Here is a 22,479-nt window from a genome sequence, read left to right on the forward strand (position 1 = left end):
TCTCACCAGAGCGGACTCGTCGGCACGTCGCTTCGACGCCCCGCTCGCCGGATCTCCCTCGCCCTTTTCGTGCCCGCCTTCATGGTTCTCTTGAGCAGTTCTAAGGATTGCGGTTCCCTGCCGCTGTCCCTCCTTCTGGCGTCCTGTGCCCTGTGCCCGCCGACGTTCGAGCTTCCCTAAACCTTCTCCGAAACACCATGACGAGCGATTCCTGCACGAACTGAAGACAGGATGCGGAGAACCCGGATGTGAAGTGCGAGTCTGGCGGCCGGTGGATTTCCTTGACGTAGCACCTATTGATGACTCTGCGGCTGAGGAGGAGCCCTTCTTCTGCTCTATCTGCGTCCCAGATCGAGCGCTGGAAACTCGGTGAAGGCAGATTGTGCCCTGTGCGTTTGATGCCGCGGAGACTCCAGCATAGAACAGAGGGTTGCACGACCATTAAAACAAGCTGCAGGCGGAGCGACAGAGGCGAGAGCGCTTCCAAGAACAGGTGACACTATCTGTTCTTTATTCAAGTTACTCACAGGCTCCTTTACATTGGAGCATTGTGTGAGTGGGGCAGTACATAGAAGTTAGAGAATAGCGCAAAAAAAAAAACACAAAATAAGGACAGAAAATAAGGACAGAAGAAAAACTTTATACAATAGTTAGCAAGAGTCACTCAGAAGAATACAAATAAAGTAATACAACACACAATAATTACGTGTTTCAAAATGTGGCAACATGGAAATGGAACACGATTTGACAGAGAGGCTAAAAAGTGCACAAGTTAGTTCACACTAAGCAGCAATAAAACATTTTTCGCAAGAATACACAGAACTGAGACAACTAGGCGAAGATTGCGGTTATTTTATCACGAAATGTAGCAGGATTTCTGGTATTAGTAGCATCGTCAGGAAGGCTGTTTCAATAGTTTATGGCACGTGGGAGAGCAGACATGTTGAATGCTTTTGTATGACCAAAAATACGCGTAAAGCTGCTATGATTATGGAGGCGATGAGATGTGCGACATGGCCGTGACAAAGGTAATGTGTGACTGTGAAGACTGAAAATCATTTTATGAAATAAGCAAAGAAGGGCTACGGTACGACGTGATTCTAAAGACTCAAGTGATAGCGATAACTTGATCTTAGTGACGCTGGAATGCCGGTTATAATCACGAGCGATGAAGCGTGCAGCACGGTTCTGTATAGATTCGAGATTACGTGTTAGATACGCTTGGTGAGGTGACCAGATGGGTGATGCAAATTCTAGTTGTGGGCGGACAAACATCTGGTAGGCTAGTTTTCGAGTGTCAGATGGTGCACCATGAAGATTACGCTTTAAGTATCCAAGGGTTCGTGAAGCTTTAGCTGTAATTTTATTAATGTGTGTCGACCAGGAAAGGCTTCGATTTAGGTGAATGCCGAGATATTGGGGAACAGTCCGGCAGCAGCCCACTCCGGGTCGACCGAGCACCTGGGATGGTTATAAAATGGGCAAAAAGACGAGGAGAGGTAAAAAAACGAGCACGACATCACGGTCGCAGACTGCCAACAGTGTATTCAAGGAAGCGAAAGCACGGGCTTTATATGGCGGGAACCCAAAGCGCGCGACCGCGTGTGTCATTCGCACATGTACACATAAAGAGAGATAAGAGAAGTGCATACAATAACTGGTAACATTATTTATGGCCAGGTGAATCAACAAGGAAGAATGCAGTCGCTCCACACAATACTTCTTGTAAAATGCTAAAAACTATAAAAACAAAGATATAAATCGGCGTAGTGTCTCTTAACAATTAACTGGAGCCTAGGCGAAAAGTGAAGGAATTAAAACACGCGCTATGGAAACCTATATGGTGAAATGCAAAACAACAGTTAACAAGGATAAAGAGGACGGAGAGGCGGTAAAACACGAGATGACTACGCAGATGGCGGAACGTAAAAAAATATGAAGATTAGAAAAAACTTGTGAATCATTTGAAGATGGCAGAAAAGGCGCGAGGGCAGCGTAACAGCAATGAGGAAACAACGGGCATAAAAAACAGGTTAAGGGTTAAAACTGGCCTAAAGCTCGTGAACTAGTAAAGACAGAGAGAAAACAGCGCATGAAAAGTTGCAAAAAACTTTAAAAATGGCTTTCCAGAAAAGCGATTTCGTTAGATAGAAGCAAAATGGACGTCGTGCTGACACATTTTTCGTTCGTTTTTGCGATGTGAAATGCTTGCACCACCTCTCTTTCGATTTTGTCGTTCGATCTGAACAAACACCCTTTTTCTTTCAATCATTGATTTGAAACGAATCTTTTTCTTGCCCTCACCGTTACCTTCGCATTCTTTACGACGTTGGGCTAGGTGGCTTCCTCAGTTATTCATTACTGCAAAGTCACTGTAGTAAGCGCTTTCATCAAAACACCTACCCTTTTGCACAAGGTAGAACCTGCCGCAGGTGAGGGGAAATTTATGCACAGCCACAGAAAAACACTAAGCGGATTTCTTAACACGCTTCTTGTTACACTGAGGATTTCTCTGTTTTTTTAGTCATCACTGAGCGCACCCTGCAAAGTTAACATGGTGCCGAGAAGACGATGTTGACCCCGTATTAGCGCACCACTTTTCTGACGGTATGCGAAACGCGATGAATGTAGGGAATAACCTGCAGCAGACCTTTTTTAGTGACTTCGGTCTTTTTTCAATCCTTAACTTTGTGCAATAAACTTTCACATGGACCGGTGATTGAATGCTCACGGTAACCGGCGCTACAGAAGCGCTGGACTTGTTTAGTGAAGCTTGTTTCCATTTTGTGCTCACAAGTTTTTTCTAGAGCGATCTCGAAGGCTGGGTTTACGTTAGCGCGCTCAACGAGCTTAGAATGCATGCTATCAGATGGCAGCGGGGTCTTTTTAACTTTCGGGTTCTTGCACCTGGAAATGTGCTTCGCCGCGAATTGAAGCTTTACGTCCACGTACTGCAGGAAGGTACCACTGGCCAACTCTTGGGTGAAAATGAGGCCTCCAGAAAGTGACACAAATGTTTTAAGTTTGTTATTGACTGCGTTGTGAAGATTATTTTCTGGGGTCAAGTGAAGTATAACCAGGTAAATCTCAACATAGTGAAAAATGCGCAATGCATGTTGTCCCGAAAGGCGTTGTGCGACGCGCTGACCGACAGCTGCCCAATATTTATCGCACAGGACAGGTGGCACAGAGGACCAGATACAAATCCCAGCGTCCTGAACAAAAATATGCATTTAAAGCAATTACAGTGCTGTCAAGATAAAAGTTTAACAGTCCAAGAAAGTGATCCGGGCTCACACCTGCCGTATTCTGAAAGTCAACTTCACCGTTCTCTTCTATGTTCTGCCTAATTGCTTCAAATAATTCACCAGGCGTGTAGAGCAGAACAGATCTTTTATGTCGATGGCTAATCCAGTGGCCGTCGGAAAACACCTTCCAGTAGCCGGACTTCAATGCAACTGCGTAGTAAAAACGGGTCCTTTCCCACTTTGTTTACGACAGTAGGTACTTCCAATATTTCGTTGCCAAGCTTCATTTTCTGAAACGATGGACGTAGGGGGCAGTCAGGTTTATGGGTCATTAGAGTGAAGATTTGTAGGAAAACTATCTTTGCTGCCCACTCTCTTGAGTGGTTGTAGAGCATGACGTTTACGTTTCTTCGGGACTTGTAAAGAAGGTGGACGGTGTGGCTGCCGACACTACCCTTAGAGAAAACTAGTATGTTTGGAATATACTTGGGGATATTTATAATGTAATTTAAGCATATTTTGTATTCATAAATGCGCTAAAGATATGCCGGAAACAGGTTCCTGAAATCTTATGCTCAGTATTCGAAATATATTCTTGAAATTTTCCAAAAAGACGTCACGTACAGCATTCTTCGAGCATATTTCAAATATGTGAAAGATTATGAATGCGGTTTTAGCATCTTGTATATATATTCAAAGTGTACTTTCGTAAATATGAAATTAATGCATTCGCAGTACACCTGATTTGAAGCATGTTTACAGCACGTTTCAAATACGTAAAAAAATATGAATGCGGTTTTAGCATCTTGTCAATCTATTAGAAGTGTATATCCGTAAATATATATTAATGCAAATCGGAGTACACGTCACTTAAAGCATGTTTCGAGCACGTTTCAAGGACGTGAAAAAATATGAATGTGGTTTTAGCATCTTGTCCTTATATTCAAAGTGTATTTTCGTAAATATGAATTTAATGCATTCGACGTAAACGTCACTTAAACCGTGTATCGAGCACGCTTCAAACACGTGGAAAAAAATGTATGCGGTTTTAGCATCTTCTCAATGTATTATACGTGCACTTTCGTAAATTCGAAATTGATTCGTCTCGATTATACTTGAATTTTAAAAAACTGGCAGCCCTTTTAAATATACTTGAAGCGCACTTTCAGCTGCCATAGAACAACCTAGTGCTCCTAATCGCGTTGAGAGAAATGGCCTTTGCATGTTGGCAATGTATTGAAAGTGTACTTTCGCGAATACGGCATTACTTCTGCTAAAGTACACTACCATTCTGAGTCGCTTTGGGACGTTAAATCCCCGCCATAAACCATAAAACTTCAATTCTAACGAACGAGCTGTCAGCGTAAACAGTGACAACTCCCCCTTTTCGTCCAATCGTTTATGGTAACTCCTAGCAGAAAGGCAATCACCATTTATTTAAATTAAGCGTGGGCAGCGTGATACCATTGTACCGGCAAGGGAGCCATGCGAACCTCCGGGCCGGATCATGCCAGCGAAAAGGACCCAGACTTGCAGGACCGACCGGCTCCCATAGACGCTCATGTATTTGTTGGTTGACAGTTTGACTCCTGACCGATGCCTGACGCAAGTTACGACTAACAATTCGGTTCTAGATAGACCGCAGATTCGAACGCGACCACTCCGACGCTTGTGTGACAATTTGGGGCCCCACAGCCTTTGCGCGTAAAGCGCCTCAGCGGCTAGATAATGCGTCCCCTCACGAGGGGAATATATAAGCCAAGCCAAGTATTAGGCTTGTTTGAGAAGTTCATGTTTTCTGCATGACGTCATTTTCCGTCGGCGTTTCCTGCGTGGCGACATCGTTCACGTTCAGGTCCCGTCACGTGGCCTTGCATTGGCATAGACTTCTTGTTGACAACGCGTTTTATCTGAGATTGTCTGTCTCCTGATGCTTATAACCACCAGTTCGGTCATTACTTCTGCTGTTGACAACATTGATCAGCATTATTCGGTGAATCCGACTAGCCAACCTTTAAAGTAAGCCAAACCGAAGTGGTACTTTCAATGTATTAATTGTATATTTTTAGTGTATTTTTAATGTAGTGTAATGTATTTAATGTATATATTTAGTACACTTTTAATGCATTTATTATACATTTGAAGCATATTTTTAATGTCCTAGTATATTTTGGTATATATTTAATGTATGTAATGTGCATTTTAGTATTGTTTTAATGTATTTATTGTGTATATTTAGTATGTTTTTATGTATAATAGATATACTAAGCGGACAGAAAATGCATTTTTGATGCATTTGTAACATTGTTCAGTATAGTACTCCTCGCATACTTAGAAAGCATTCATACTGCAGTTTAATCATAGGACAAAAAAATGTGAAATAAATAAGAAATTACTAAATTAGGTACGAATGCATTTTTAGCGCAGCCTTTTTTCACTAAGGGTATACTGCGGCTAAAGGAGAGTCAGTGCATCTGGGTGGTGGTAACCACTAGTCATCGGTCCAGGAGGACGAGATAGGCATCGCAGCTCTCAACCAGCGGATTTGGCCGGTAGCAGGAGAGGGAGGTCCACGGGAGAGGCCGAGTGGAAACAAAAGACAGCTAAACAAAAGAGGCTGCGGCCGGGACAAACTGAGCTGTCGGACGAGGCCACCGCTGTCGGCACCTAGGAGCAAGGTTCGGGGATGCGCGACGAGCGCTCCTCAGCACTGCCTAACCAGGATAGATATGGGCGTTCGTGTTTGGGGACGCAAATTCATTGCACTTAAAACTCCCAGCGCTGTGGGCGATCGGCGTGGTTCGGGGGTCCAACGAGATATGTGAGACAGTTACTGTGCCATTTCCTCTCCTCAAAAACCAATTTTCAATTTTCATTTCTGGGCCATCAAGTAGAAGCGCCGCGTTCAATTCAGGACTCAGCGGGATACCACGCTATGGGAAGTAGCAGCGCTAGTGGGTGGAGCAGAGGACATCTGGAATGCTTAAGAGGCCACTGAATTAATCCATACTGACCGGAAGGACATAGACGCACAGACATTGCAGCAAGCACACTGCGACAGGAACTCCGTACCAGGCCTACTGCGTCGACGAAGCGAGGATCATGATCATGCTTCATGATCAACCCTTGCAGCCAGCTTTATAATTTATATATTTTATACAATTTTATATTATAATTCTTTATGAAATTAATGCAACACAAATATCTTCACTATCTGAGTAAAAATACCTCGGCGTATATATAACCTCTAATCTAAGTCGGCCTCGTCATATTCACTCAGTTCTGGAATAAGCTTGCTCAGTTTGGGTGTTCTTTATTTCTTCAGTATTTATATCAGGAATTTGAGAGTTTTCTGAGCAAAAAACTCTCTAGGATGGCAGTCACTAGAAAAACGCAGGTATTCTTTAAGATTAAAACTTTTTTCATATTATTTATTATTGCAAGAGTGCTATAAACTGTGACTTGTATATTCAGTGCACAACAATGTTTCCCTAGGGCATGATCAACTATTAAATAAGCAAAAGAAATTATTTGCATTACTGACATGAACAAGTAAGCTTTTAACCAAGGTCTATAACATATTGGAATAGGCTGCCTGAACTGTTGGTGGTAATTATAATAAATGATTTATTCCCTTCATCTCCGTAAATCAGTTCATTAGATGTGATCTGCCCCGATTGCGCTGTCTGTAAATCAGTTCGTTGCCTATTTTAAGTTGTATTATACGCTATTCCACCCAACTTTAATGCCATTTCTGGCGCTGGGAGTGTTCCAATAAATAAATAAAAATCCAGAGTTTTCGCTCACGCCGCCAAAGACTACAATGACGGAGGATTTTCTGCGCAAAGGGAGCCTTGCGCTGTGGCATAAAACTTGACGAGGAAGACGATACGTCATTGGAAGCGCCGTTTCTGGAAATTCAACTCTTTGTCAGCACTGCCACAGAAAATGTAGAATTTCCCATTTTCTTACACGTACAAAAGAAACATAAAAAACTGGACTTTTTTGCAACACATGTCCACATAGCAAAACGTTAAGTGTGCTGCTTTATACAATTTGTAGTGTTTTGATAAAATATTTTAACTTGTACATTTGAATGTCTGGCCCTGTGCAGGGCACGGAATAACAAAATTGTCACCATGTCAATTTTTAAGCTTCTAAAGTCGATTAAAAACAACTGTAAACAAATCTTGACGGTTGTTTTCTATTAGCAAGGTTTTTATGATGAAATTGTGCCCCATTAAACTGCAGTGCTTTTGTCCTGGCTTGCCTTTATTTCTCTCATCCGTCGATCTTGAAAAACTATCGTTCTGATGCAGGTTCACGGTTACACATTATTTGGAACCCCTGCATGAATTAAATTTTATGAGGTATCAAACTGCGGGCTAGTTTCTTGTTTCATGCAACTCGGTATGTTTAAATATTATTTTCAAACTCTTGTCGTAGAACCAAAGGGAGCGGCCTATTGAAAGGGAGTGTTTTTATATTCATTAAAAGTAAAATAACAAACACTTCCCACACTCGAATACAAAAAAATTCCCTGACACATATTTAAATAAAACTAAGAAAAATCAAATACCTAAGAAAAAGCATCTAGTTTAGTTACCCGTTCTCATTTTCTGTTTCAAGCCATAATGCCTTGTTCCAACGTGCTCAAAATTGACAAGATTGCTGAAGTGCTTATTGCATGTATAAATCGAACCTGAAAACTATATTGAAATAGTACAGATTTAATTTTTTCTCGGTTAATCCCGCATTCCTTTTGGGAAAAGTATGGCGCTTTTTCATAGGATATTTCTACACGGATATTTCTGTCAGCATACCTGAAAAAGAAATACGTAGCCGGCATATAACACCACCTTCGCTGGCATGCACAAATGTAAGATTATGACCAATAAAACAAGAAGGAAAATATTTTACGACCCTCTTCCCTAACCCCGCTTGTAGAGCTACCATTTTTTAAGACTTTCCAGCTCAATCTGTAATTAACCATCACTAGATATAGAACTGTATCATGCAGGGATAAGGTCGCAAAGAGAATTAAACCCTTCTCCTGCCGCTGAACAGAAGCGATGCATATCTATACCGCGGAACTGTAGTCAAAGCTCGCAGCTGCACGTATGTACACAATTTGAGCCTCATCAGCACACCCTGTGCATCTTGGGCAACGGCATGAAGCTGGCGACAAGGAGTCGAACCACGGTAGGCACGGTGACCGTAGCTCACTTCTAATTATTAGTAGCTGCTTCATATCGCGAGAACGCCACGGTGGCCGCATGTCGATGGAGGCGAAATGAACAAACACCCGATTCACTGCGATAGATGTGACTGCATAGTAAAGGACCACACCTGGTCCATACTCAAAGCGTTATGCTACGGCATCCCTCATAGCTCACTTGCCGCTTCGGGATGTTAAACCCCACAAACCGAACAAATACTTATAAAACATTCCCACAAGAAAGCTAACCAGACCCGTTCACTTGATTATGGGGGTGTAACGTCCGAAAGTGACTCAGGCTATGAGGGATGCTGTAGTGAACGGCTCAAGAAATTTCGACCACCTGGGGTTATTTAACGTGCACTGACATCCACACCACATGAGCCTCTAGCATTTTGCCTTCATTTAACTGCGACGGCCGCGGACTGAATCAAACTAGGTGCAGCCGGGTAGAACCGCAGTTTTTATATCTCGAAACCCCCGTGATCAGTGCCCGCGGCATGCTGAATAACAGGGGAGTGGTGCCAGCACTTGCTACATAGAACGCTCAAACATATTCGCTGCGGCTGGACGCCGCCGTCACCGCCTCCGCCGACCCCCACATCGAACAAGGGCAAATTATAGCTGGCTACTGGACGTGGTGACTGATGGCGCCATGCGACCTGTTTTCATAGGTTACCTCGATGCAGATAGCCAAAGGAATCAAGTTGGATCGAGACAACCAGTGTGTTCCATGGTTTACGTGCATTACGTAATGTCGGCAACTCATTCGGCGCAGTCGCCTAGCTTATTGAATGCAACCACGACTGAGCTTTCGCCTCAGGGTCTACAGAGAAAAAGTCCTTCGCGCCGACCGATAGCCTCCACGAAAACGCCGTTGTTGACGCATGCGCTGCTCAGGCGGCAGCGCAGCTGATAACACAAGGCAGGCTGTAAGCTCCGCCATGTCCAGCAGAGTTGTTTAACTTCGCCCACGATGTAAGAATGTATTTAGGTGCTGACTTTGCGCCCAGCGGCGTGACCAGATTTTGTACGCCCCTCCTTGTGCTTCTTTTGAACGCGCAGACAGATGGCGGCACACAACGTAGGCTTGTCTAGTCGCCGAGCTGAGAAGGCCGAAATGAGGGTCGGTGTAGGTGTTGCGGGATCATTCGAAGCAGCGGCGTGTACATGTGCTTGCTTATGTGCGGCAGTGGGCTTTTTTTATAAATCTTATAAATCTCAAAAGCGTTTGCGCATTTCGCCTCCATTACGAATAATGCATCTGAAACTTGGTATTGATCATACACTCTCGTGCTCGGTAGCAGAACTCTGACGCTGTACGCACGAGCGGCGGCAGCGAAAGGAAACCGCCGGTGCGACGCTTTAATGGCGACGTTTGCGAGTTTTAGTGTCTAATACAGTGCACTTTTAGCTAAGCGACGCGAAAATGATTGGCGAAAATAACCTGGCGTTCTTCCCGCGGATATCATCTTTTACTCTGACACCGACAACGCAGAGCGGCTAACAGTATCACAGAAAGCTAGACCGGGATGTATGCGAAAAGATAAAATACATGAGGCTCTAAACTGTACGTATAGGTGGTCTTTATCGAAGAATTTCAGGGTGGCTGCTAAAGCGGCTAAGCTGCCCTTAATGTTGCTCGACAAAATGCTCCACCGAACTTTCGAAAGTCGTCTGAAAATTTTGCACCTGCATTTTTGTTATAAACGATTTGGTGTACTTTCTGCCTTTCATACCATCGTGTTGTGGCACCAAAATGAACAGCGGGTACAAACTGCAAGAGGCTATGAGATCGCCGATCGAAGTTATTCGATGTGCTGCAGCGCCATCTCGCATCAAGAGCTCCTACGTAGGGGGTTCTTCAGAAAGTTGAGAGTCATATAGAGTTCGGAAAGTGCAGACACCCGTTAGTAGCACCAATTCTTTTGTTTGCTGACATCGTGACCTCCATACTTTTCAACGCGGCCGGGATTGCTCAGTGTTCAGGGCGCTAGGGTACTGTGCCGTAAGGCTCGGGTTCAGTCCTAACCCACACTGACCGCGTTTCGATGGAGTCGGAATGCAAAAGGCGCCCTAGTGCTGTCCGAAGTGAGCGTGCATTAAAAATCCCAGGAAATCAGAATTAATCGAGATCCCTTAGCGCAGCTTCCCACATATGGCTCTTTTAGCTTAGTCATGGTAAACTGCTTAATTATCATTTTTTACTGCATTTCGGCCTGAAAAGCAATTCTGTTAAAAAAATACAACAAACAGCATTTCTGGGAGATGTGATTTATAGTAGTCACAACAGTGAGCAGAAAACATTTTGTCGCCTATTCACAGACAATTTCCTGGAGTCAGCGTTATGAACCAAAGTGTTCATATTAGTGAGGCACAGTTGTGTATGGGTTGCTTACTTTGAGAAGCATAAGCATCTGATGTGGTCTTTTTAATTTCTTTGCATCAGGTAAAATAAAATGCGCATGATAATGAGTTGCACTATTCGGCACATGTTATATATTTGTGCTTTGTGAAACACCCGTGAATAAGTTGTAACTATTGTTTTTGTTCGTACATAAGTGCTTCTAATCTGGAAGACTTACCTAAGGAAAACCTATGGAGCACCTCATGGAACAACTAATCTGTTTGCACATAAGTGTTCCTAATCTAAATCTAGTAATAACTCCACCCTGCTATTACTAGAGACCATGCCATAGTCGCCTACCGCATGGCCTTTATCCTGCTTCTTCCCTATTGAGACTGCTCATTAGTACACCGTACTGGGGTTTTACTTTCTTTATAACTGATTCCAGGTCTTGATACTCGCAATGAGAGATCCGGCCAGTTACGAAAGAGGAAGTAAACAAAGGCCTGGGGGCAATGCAAAGGGGGAAAGCAGCTGGTGAGAATCAGATAACAGTCGATCTGTCGAAAAAAACTTAGGGGTGATCGTGCTAGAAAAACTAGCCACCCTCTTATACGCAATGCCTTATGATCTGATGCGTAGCAGAAGCTTGGAATAACGTGATCGTTGGAATAACGCTAAATCCATGAGAACCGAGACGTCAAAGACTTGAAAAATTACTGACCGATCAGCTTACTCTCCGTTGCCTATAAAATAGCTACAAAGGTCATCACTAATAGAATCAGGACCACCTACAGACTTCAATCAACCAAATCATCAGGCAGGCTTTCGTAAAGTATACTCGACAATAGATCATAACCACACAATCAATCAGGTGATAGAGAAATGGGCAGAATATAACCGATCACAATTTTTAGCTTTCATTGATTGTGAGAAAGCATTTCACTCAGTGGAAACATCAGCAGTTATGCAAGCATTGTGGATTACAGGGAGTAGAACAGCCTTATGTAAAAATACTGGAAGACGTATATTGAAACTGCACAACTACATTAGTCCACCATAAAGTCAGCAATAGGTCTATGGGGGTTTAACGTCCCAAAGCGAATCAGGCTATGGTAGACGCTGTAGTGAAGGGCTCCGAAAATTTCGACCACCAGGGTTCTTTAACGTGCACTGACATCGCACAGCACACGTGCCTCTAGAACCCGCGTCTTTCGGGCCAGCAGTCGAGCGCCATAACCACTCAGCCACCGCGGCGGCTATAAAGTCAGCAACAAAATTCCAATGTACAAAGGTGTCAGGCAAGGAGACACGATCCCGCCAATGTTATTCACCGCCTGTTGTCAGGGGGTATCCCGAGACCTGAATTGGGAACAGTGAGGGGTAGGAGTTAATGAAGAATACCTAAATAATCTGAGATTCTCTGATGACAATGCCTTGCTGAGTCACAACGGAGAACTGCAAATCATGATCAATGAGTTAGACAGGAAGAGCAGAACGGTGGGTCTAAAAATTACCATGCACAAAACCAAAGGAATATTCAACAGTCTAGCAAGAGAACAGCATTTCGCAGTGGTAAATGAATACGTCTACTTTATTTATCCAGATCAGCTGCCACTACCTGCCCTAAGAAATACGTCTACTTAGGGCAGGTAGTGACAGCTGATCTGGATCCTGAGAAGGAAATAACTAGAAGAATAAGATTGGGTTGGAGTGCATATGGCATGTTCTCTCAAATCATGAATGGCAGGTTACCAATATACCGCAAGTGAAAAGTGTACAACAGCTATATCTTACCGGTGCTCTCATATGGGGCAGAAACATAGCGGCTAATGAAAAGGGTTGAGCTTAAGTTAAGGACTACGCAGCGAGCCACGGGAAGAAAAATGATAGGTGCAACTTTAAGACACCTAACGCGGGCAGTGTGGGTGAGGGAACAAACGCGGGTTAATGACATCCGAGTCGAAATCAAGAGGAAGAAATGGGCTCGGGCAGGGCATGTAATCAGAAGCCAAGATAACCGCTAGTCCTTAAAGGGACATTGAGGAGAACTTTTTTTTGTTAGCAAAATCTGATACTTCGGCCTTTCATGGCTTTGTTGCCGCTTGTCCGGGCGCGAAAGATGCATTTATTTCAAAGAAATTTGGATTCGAAGTTGAGAAAGTTTTTCCCGCCGCTCTGATTCAAACTCGAGAACTCTTATGACGACACGGAGAACTCTTATGACGTCACAGAGCGGAGTGACGTGATACGTGACGTAAACGCAGACTCCGTGATTTCTGACGGCTAGCGGTGCGGTGCGCAACCTTCCTTTTCCAGCCTCAGAGATTCGTGGTTCCATGAAGTAAGGAAAATTCCTCCAAGGTGGCGCCTCTTGTCCTAGGAAGTCATAACGCTTGTACTTGCGAGATTGGCCTGTGCGGCGACACCTGTATTTTGGTTCTTGCTATTTTCTACATTACAAGAGCTTTGTTTTCAGTAAAAGTGGCGTTTTTGCGATCAGGAGCTGCTATTCTATCGATACAAGCCAACTTCAATTTCTCCTCAGTGTCCCTTTAAGGGTATCAAAAGGTATCAGTATCAATACATAACTGAAGAAGCGTGAACTGTCTCAAAAAGCATGGGCGAAACAGTATAGACGACGCTAACTACCAAACGAGCTTATTTTTTTCAAAAAAAAATCGCCAATAATGGCACAAAATTGATCACAACTAAAAAGAAATCGGGGTTTACTCAAGGTAGTATATGACACAGTGGAAACCTCAGCAGTCATGCAGGGATTACAGAATCAGGGTGCAGAAGATTCTTATGTGAAAGTGGTCCAAGATATCTACGACTGCTCAGCTACCATAGTCCTCCGTAAAGTCAGGAATAAAATTCCAATATAGAAGGGTGTCAGGCATGGAGACATCATCTCGCCAATGCTTTTCACCGCCTGTTTAGAGGAGTTATTCCGAGGCCTGGATTGGAAACAGTTAGGAATAGGATTTAGTGGATAATACTAAAGTAATTTGCAATTCGCTGATGACATTACCTAGCTAAGTCACTCAGGAGATGAACTGCAAGGCATGATCAACGAGTTAGACAGGTAGAGCAGAACGATGGGTCTAAAAATTGGCGTGAAGAAAATCAAAATAATGTTCAACAGTCTCGCAAGGAAACAGCAGTTCACAGTTAGTAGAGAGATGCTGGAAGGGGTTAGGGAAGACGTCTACTTAGAGCAGGTAGTGGTCGCTGATCAGGGTCAAGATAGGGAAAAGACTAGAAGAACAAGAATGGAACGGAGCGCATATGGAGGTTCTCAGATTATGAATGGCAGTTTACAAATATTCCTCAAGAGAAAAGTATACAACAGCTGTATCTTACCGATCTTCGCCTATGGTGCAAAACCGTGGAGGCTAAAAAAAAGGCTTCAGCTTATAAGTTGAGGACAACGCAGCGAGCTATGGAAAAACAAAATGATAGGTGTAACATTGAGAGGCCGGAATCGGGCAGAGTGGATGAGGGAACATACGCTTGTTGACGACATCCTAGTCGAAATCAAGAGAAAGAAATAGGCATGGACAGGGCAGGTAATGTGGAGGCAAGATAACTGCTGGTCTTTAAGTATATCGGAGTGGATTCCCAGAGAAGGCTAGCGTTGCAGAGGGCAGCAGAAATTTAGATGGGAGGATTAAATTAAGAAGTTTGTGGGGATTTCGTGGACGCAGCTCGCAAAAAACGGCGTTAATTGGAGAGAGGTCTTTGCCCTGCAGTGGGCGTAGTCACGTTGATGATGATGATGATGATGATGATTTGATCAACCCAAGTGGGTCATCCCGAACTGCAGTTAGGTATACAAAGTACGCATTGCCCACAATCGCGGCTAGTTTGCCTTTTTACCCAGATGGGTTTCGTAGATATACCGAAATAACAACGAACACAACGCCGCTATCGGGTGCATAGCCCACGACGACTGGCCACGGGCTCGGAACGCGTCAACACTGCAGCTTGCACAACGATTACCACGGGAGGTACCAAGCCCCAACCAAAAGCATAGTTTTAGCAGAACCTCTTCGTGCATGGTGCCCACCGCAAATTGGAAGCAGAGAACGTAACGTTCTTGCATTGAGATGCTCTCTGGCAGCGCGAAGAACCAACAAACACACCCTAAAACGCCACTCAATGCCGGGCCCTCCACTCCGCTTAAACGCGTTCACCTCTCCGCAAGCCATTAGCCACATTGGTCACTTCTACGCAGTGCCACTACCCCGCAGCGGTCGGCGCATATACTAGAGCGCGAACATAATATCTCCACGTCCTCCTCCGTGGCGGGCGGTCAGTGTCAACACCTAACTATATTCTTCTGCCGTGGCTTGCCTGGGTGTCCTCCGTTCTGGCGCCAAGGTGCAGTCGCAGCGCGCCGGCAACGGGAGCTAAAAACTTGTCATGCTTATTACAGTGACAATCTCCAAAATATATGAGCGGAATTCTTGCCGTTAGAATGCTACCTGTTGCAGACGGTACCGTTCACAGGGCCTTCTTTTCGGGAATAGGAGGAACTTTACCATAATACTACAAGTAGAGCATTTTATGTACATGATAAAAAGAAGACCCCAGTGCACGGAGTAAGCAGCTAAATTATCGGGCTTTTGAGATTGGCTGGTTTTCCAGCGGTGAAGTGTTGGTTTGCATCCACGTGATCGCATTCGGCCAGTAGAGGTGCGAGAGGAGCGTGGATAACAAATGTCCAGCTGTAGCTCCAGTAAGCAGGCTACGTATTAGCTATACAAACATTTTACAGCCCAAGACCATGACGCCGGCGTCTTCGGTCAGATGGTCACGCCACCATCGCCTACCACTCTGGAGTCGTACTTTACACCGTTTCGTTTAGTTTTCCTTTGTTTTGAACCACTGTCATTGGTATCGCTCGTCACGGCCTGCGTCACCGGAAGTGGGGAAAAATGACAGATGTCCAAAAGAAGTGAAATTGAAACTAATCATTACAAATCATGACGCCGGGTTTCAACGGCTGTCGGCGTTGGCACTGGCATGAAAAGCCCACTCCGGGCTTTCATACAGAATGACGAGTTTTCGGATGGCATCAAAGCGTTGTGCGAATGCACACTGGTTGTCTTTGTGATGCAGGCGGTTAGGATGCCTCGATCCAGCTTCCTTTTAAAAGCTGCATCCAGGCACCCTACAGTCGGTTTGACCTAAGCACCACCTTTTGACTGCATGGATCGGCCGGGGGGGGGGGGGGGGGGGGAATCCGACTGTGCGGCCTGCTCGTGGCCCCCCACCCCCCCCCCCCTGCCACCGGATACGGGCCCGTGTAGTTTCGGCTACTAGGCTTTGTTCCGGTGCAACGCCAGCGGTGGGGATGGGCTGGCCGGGGCCTGTCCTCTGGGGATGCAAAACCCCATGGGAGTGGCAGCGACTTCCAAGCGACTGTATGGGCCAGTCGCGCACGTGAGGTCCGATGCCTGTGCGGAGGCAGGCCTGGTTTCACAATCAGGTTGAACTGACGGAATTTGGATCGAAAAGCATACCAAAGTCAAAAAGCCTCTGCACGCGGGGGCATGCGTGGCTACCGGCTGGCGCGTCGGTTTCTGGTCACGGAGAGGCCAGGTCCGCGCGGGGCTTTTCAGCAGAAGGGCTCTTCGGGAGCGATGTCCTCGGGGAAGCAGCCAGGGATGGCTGACCGCGGGGCCGTGAGGCTAGAGCGCGGGACGCCGAGGTACAGGGGACCTTAGTACGACCGATGCGAAAACCGTCGATGTTGTGGAGTAGCGGTGGAGTAGGCCCGGGTCATCTCACCCTCGGCCAGGTTCTTGGCTTGTGGCCCGGTCAGCCCGGCCCTGAATACTCCCTCCTCAGTAGGTGTGGAGCAAGTTAGGGGAGGAAATAAGTGCAAGGTTGGTTGGTTGGAAGCACAGGTGGGTCCCCGGGAGGCTAATTTCCATTGGCTGGATCCGCCACACATACTTCCGGAGTCTGAAAAACCGCGAAAAGCACTTGACTGATAGTAGCTGGGCAGCGATTCGCAAGTCCGAACCGGACACCTAAATTCGTGGAGGAGCTCGAGGCAGCTGCCCCGGGTTAGGATTTCCTGTCTCCGAGTCGGAGCTATTGCGTCGTTGGGTGGTCGGGCATCCCGTGAGTGGAGCCGCACCATTGATCAACATCGACGCCCTCCCTGTCCAGGCCAGACAGGAGTCGAGCAATGATAAAATGAAGGTCAATGTCTCGCTGTCCCCAGTCACATCCCATTACCCATAACCTTTCCCTCAGTTCCATTCCCACAACCTACGTCCCACCCCCTCCGCTACGTCCCAGGGGAGATCAGGGGAGTCTCCTCGGGCCCGCTCCCCCGGCTGTCGGTCGCTTAGTAGCATTACCCCCCCCCCTCATTTTTTTCATTTTCCCACCTATGGGTGGCAAAAGCACAACATTGCCTTGGGGCCATTTTATTTATACTACGATTGGGTTAAGCCTGTTATACTTAGTGGCACAGGCGGGGGCCTATTGGTTTACATTCTTTTTTGGCTGCCCCACCATACTTATTTTGCCTGGATCGGCCAAGTTGTATGAAAAATCCTGTCGGACTACTGGGCTCCTCTTTATATTTCATCATACAACGTTTGAGGCGGATCTTGGAAGTTATTTTCAGGGTCTGTAAAGTATGTGTACTTGATAATCTTCGAACTTGTTTTTCATGATGCGATTCAGGATTTTTACCGCAACGAGGAATGCGGGCAGAAATACTGAAGCCGTCTTCCCTGCTTAGCAATCTACAAAATTAGAATTGAGAGAGAACACGCATAGGCTAATTGCCTACATATTATTTTCTCTGCCATAAACAACCTGGCTTCCTAAAGAAGACTGCGCAGATTCCTCAAAGGCCGGCTTAAGTACACACGAGCGTTCGGCTAGGCTCTGGCAAAAGCCACTGTAAATCAGCTCGACACCTTGGGTATCACCGAGGAAGTCAACTGGAGCGATCAAACACGTACGAAGTCATAGTATGCGAACACACGCGTTATTTTCCTCGCACCGCTAATTCACTGCATTTTATCAAATGTGTTGAAGGCGACAAAATCTAAGGCCCTGCTAACGATCACTTGCCGTTCGAAATGTTGACTTCACCATGAAGTTCATAACTTGCATTAGTGGCCATTGTAGAACTCTTTTCACAAAGAAACGGTGCTAAAATGCAGTGTGAACACAGCAACATAGCGTATGTTTAAGGGAATGAATTCAAAACTTCTTTAAAAAGCGTGGTCAGAAAAAGCTAGAAAATGTTTTAAGAAAGAGACTCTGAGGCGTGGTGGACGTCAGGAATATTAAAAGCAGTGATTAATTTCCGGCTATTCAAAAATGTGTTGATTAAAGTATTGTTCATCAAAGGGTGGTTAAAGCCAATAAAACAAATTCGTAGCCTCTGAGGAGACGATCCCATATCAGTTGATAAAACGAAGAAAAAGTCATTCCACTAAGCCCTGTAACGCGAGGAAGTAGTGTTTGTTCCTGCATAAAACAGTATCACCGCCCCCAAATTGCGGTAGAACAATGTGGCCTAGATGTTCCATTCACGATCTCTGAAAACCTGATAGGGCTGCACAGCAGTTCCCAAAAGGAAAAAGTCATGCTGTTATAATAAACCCGCCACCAAGCATGTTGCCTGATGAACGTGTGCCGTACGTGCTATTCAGCGTTCTTGCGGCAAAGAACGCTGTAAGGCAATTTTTTCGCGAGCCCAATTTTTCGAGACTTCGGGTTAATTCGCAATAGCAGAATATTTCCCGAGTACTGAATTTCGCGAGAAGGAATTGTAGGACCCTTGCCCGTCTCCTCTCTCTAATTTTTAGCGGGTCAAATTTATCACAGGGTCCATATGTCTCCGGTAAAACTAAAAAATGAGGTATTCGCGAAAGTTGCCGATTAGACAATATTAGCGAAACTGGAATATGCATAAATGAATGACCGGCTAAGAATGGCTGTGCGATCTCTTGCTGGACGCGGTCATCTGGTGGAAAATTCTGGAAAATGCAAGGACTATCACTAAAGATAGCTTCGGCGCGACCCCTGGGATGAGGTGAGAGGGAAACAGAGGGAGCCGGAGATTTTGAACCATGCGAGAGGTTCACAAGGCCGCTGACATGCGTCGCAGCGTCCCGTCCGTGAAGCTGCAAAGAAAGAGCTTTTCATCAGGCGCATGCCACGCCTGAAGGAGCAGTGGGGAAGTATTATATTGCACGAGGCACTAGCGAATGCTTGGTAGGCTAAGTATGTATATGAATAGTATACATATACACATCTGTCGCACATACTTTAGTGAACAAAAGATATCTTATTTTCAGTTCTTACCATAAATTCAAAATATCCCCCTTTAAAAGAAACAGTCGCTATTTTTGAATATATTACGATGCAGTAGCACCCCATTCTTCCGTCAGGAGTTGTCGGGGGCTTAGCTGTTTGCCTTTAGGTTGGTCGTTCATGTTCTCCTCTGATAAGCGCTTCGCACTGCATCCATTTTCTCTATGTTCTCGATTGTTATTACCGTACTCTCATTTTCAGGCGAGATATTTTGTGGTTACAGGTATCACTGCATATTATCTTTTTGTTCACAGCTCGGTGTGTGTTTGTGTGCGTTCATGCGTGCGTGCGTGCGCGTGCGCTGGACCATTTGCTACCAAGGGTTAAACTTTTAGTCCTCGAAATCTGCAGAGGGCAGCCTCGTCCCGCAGTCAATGTTTTCGCCGGCCAACTGTCAACTCCTGTAAAGAGTCTATTTAAAATTGAGAATTACATCAACTTGCTGTGTTGGACAGTTTTTGTCAAAGTAATCGGGCAAAAGTGATGATTTATATCGCAAGAAATAATTGGCTATCCTTTTATTGTAATTTAACTTTAGTGCGGCGCACACAGTGTATTCACTGCATTAGCATTTCTCGGCAATTCGTCGCAATGAAGAATAAATTTCACCAAACGCAATAGCTTGAGGCCATCCGGGAACTGAAATAATTGTCAGTGCTTTACAGAACTTAAAACATCATTCTTAACTGCACTATGCAGTAGTGGCGGCAAGTATGACCCTTGCGGCACCGCACAACGGACAAGATAACTTGGAGATGAGGGTCCACCTTAAGTGACAATATTGAAGCGGAGAGTGAGTCAACCTTCAGAACCATTAACAAAGGGGTAGTGATTGTCCATGCATTCGAAGCTTTTCCATGAGCAATTCATCGCAAAGCACCCAGATAAAATGCTTCTATCAGGACAGAATATGTCATTGACGAGTTGTCTAGCCGAAAGTATTTACCGACGCAGTGTAAGTTTACTAGACTTTTGTGTACATAGGGACCAGGTAAAAATCTGCATGTATCATTGCGCAACATATGTCTGAAAAAAATCCCGACAAAGCTGCCAATAACATGTTGAACCTCTTTTTGAGACTACAAAAGCGAAACTCGTCTAAGTTGCATACATCGGTACGACATCAAAAAGCCTGTCTGAAAACATCATTTATGAGCATTACGATTTCGAAATTTCGTATTCCTTTCTGTCTGTCTTTATTATTTCCAGAAAACGTAACGCAGCAAGCAGCTCTTATTTGGCTGCACAAATGAAAACCTAAGGACGTCCAAAAAAATTAAAAGCCGTTCAACCCAAAATGGGTTACCGCAGATCAATCACTGACATCTAAATTTCCATTTTCTTGTTCGTCCGTTCAAGTAATCCGCTTAGAACTCGCATTCCACTCTGAACTGCTCATATTGAGAAAGCAGGTCATTAACTTCATTTTCCCGTATTGCACGACGTTAGGAATATAGGAGCACACGGTCGACCACTGTTACCCAAGGCAGAGGGCGCAGCCACCGACGAGGGTGTGGACGCTTTTTTAGTTGGAAAGAACAGCTAAAAAGGAACAGGGCCCGTACCGTCGTGGCTGAAGGCGAGCGGGCACCAGCGCCTAACGGGGCCGCCTCCCCGAGGCCCTTGGCGCCGCGGTCCTGGTGGAGCGTGTGGACGGCCGTTGCCGCGTGGAGCCTCCACGAGCAGTGGCCGAGCCCTCGCCGGGTTGGTCGGCAGCTCCTTGAGCGTCCACCCGTCGAGCCCCTCGGCCCCTACGTGGCATCGACACAGGGAATAGAGCAGTCTGGAATTCATGCTATCATATAAGTGACGTCCATTCTCAGTACGACAGTGACGGACAGGTGAGGACAGTTTTTGGTTCGATGAAAAGTGGTTACTGCTATTTTTTTCGGTTTCAATACGCAAGAAGTGACTTCGGGAAAAGTTGAAATTATAAGTATAAATATTCATACGTGCAGTTCGATATTACATAAAGACCTCACAGTTTAATGGCATTTTCAATGGGCTATACGGGCAGGTTTAAAAACTATCCATTGAACATGGCTTTAGGACGAACGCAGTTCAATCCTGCAAAAAACCTTGCAAGCACGGCTCAAGAAATGACTTCGCTGCAGTTATGGGCGTTATTCCCATACTGCGTGAACAGCGTTCCGGAAACATCTTGCAGACTCCAGCAATAGCGCGGAATAGTTCACTCTACGGGAGATTTAACTGCAGATGTTGGCGTCTCTCTATACGCCTGAATTGTAGCAAGTCGAGCAGAGACATCTTGTGATGTGGTGCATAACGTGTACAGGAACCCACTGAGCGATGAGGCAAGCCGATTTCTGCGGCTGCAGAGGCCACGCTACATTGTTAACACCAGGCGCCAGGAAAAAGGCTAAACAAAAGAAACACAGATCGCTGCGATCAGAGCACTTGGCGAGCGAGCGCAGGGGAGCATGGCCCATTAGTCGCATGGACAGCAACGTCGCCCCGAATTTCACCCACGGAAACTCTCCCCTACAATGGCTGCAGCCACAATGCAACACAATTCTCGGCATGAAAGGGGAGAGCCCACAAAAGGCGCGGAACACACCCAGGTTATCGTGTCCGCAGACACAACTACACAACTCAAGGAACCGTTTACACCGGCGAACTTCATGAAAGGGCATATGACAGCAGCGAGGGTCATGTTTGTAAGCATCTTCAGTACAATTGAATCCTTTGCGTTTTTGCCGTCGTTCTGCTCGACCTTTGATAGCACAAAGGCCCACTAGCATTGCTCGCTAGCGGAGAGTCCTGATATCAAAGGTTGGGAAAAGAATAAATATGCCAATGGTAACTACTGGCCCTGCTTTCGGGACACGTGTCACGCACCATCTAAAGCAGCATAGAACAGGCGCACCGTTCACACTAAATCTAGCTCTGTTTCAGAGAAGGGCTAAATGTTCAAGCAAAGCCCTGCTATCCTCTTCAAAAAACTCTTTTCCGGAATCCTTGTTACACGTGACTCATGTAATTGAATTGCTTCGTGCAGGTGAAATTCAGCTTACACTTAGAATAAAACGTACGCCGTTGAACCCGATAACAGCGTTCAACAATGAGCTGAGATTTTTAGACACACCTGGCGCCTATAATCGCTCATTGTCGTTAAAGCACGGAAATATTTGCAATGTTTGAACCACGTAGAAACCGAGAAGTTGGGGTGAAGCCAAGTGATAGGCTTGTGCAGTCAAGCACGTCGTTCCACAACTTGGCAATTTTTTTCTGGCGCGTCATTTACGTAGAAATCGGCAGAATCGTTGGTCATTCAAGTGAACGTTCTG

General features: G+C 45.4%; 1 protein-coding gene across 1 annotated transcript in view; it reads right to left on the bottom strand.

The window, feature by feature from the left end:
• Nucleotides 1–672: 672 nt before the first annotated feature.
• The window catches only part of LOC144124696 (uncharacterized), a 189,419-nt gene continuing 167,612 nt past the window's right edge, over nucleotides 673–22,479 (bottom strand). The window contains exons 12-13 of the mRNA XM_077657534.1: nucleotides 20,737–20,922; nucleotides 673–1,461 (exon numbers count right to left, since the gene is read on the bottom strand). Of these exons, the coding sequence (XP_077513660.1) occupies nucleotides 20,769–20,922 (154 nt within the window). The 3' untranslated portion in view covers nucleotides 673–1,461; nucleotides 20,737–20,768. The remainder of the gene's footprint in view (nucleotides 1,462–20,736; nucleotides 20,923–22,479) is intronic.

The sequence above is a fragment of the Amblyomma americanum genome, chromosome 1 (genome assembly GCF_052857255.1).
Source record: "Amblyomma americanum isolate KBUSLIRL-KWMA chromosome 1, ASM5285725v1, whole genome shotgun sequence".
NCBI lineage: Eukaryota > Metazoa > Arthropoda > Arachnida > Ixodida > Ixodidae > Amblyomma > Amblyomma americanum.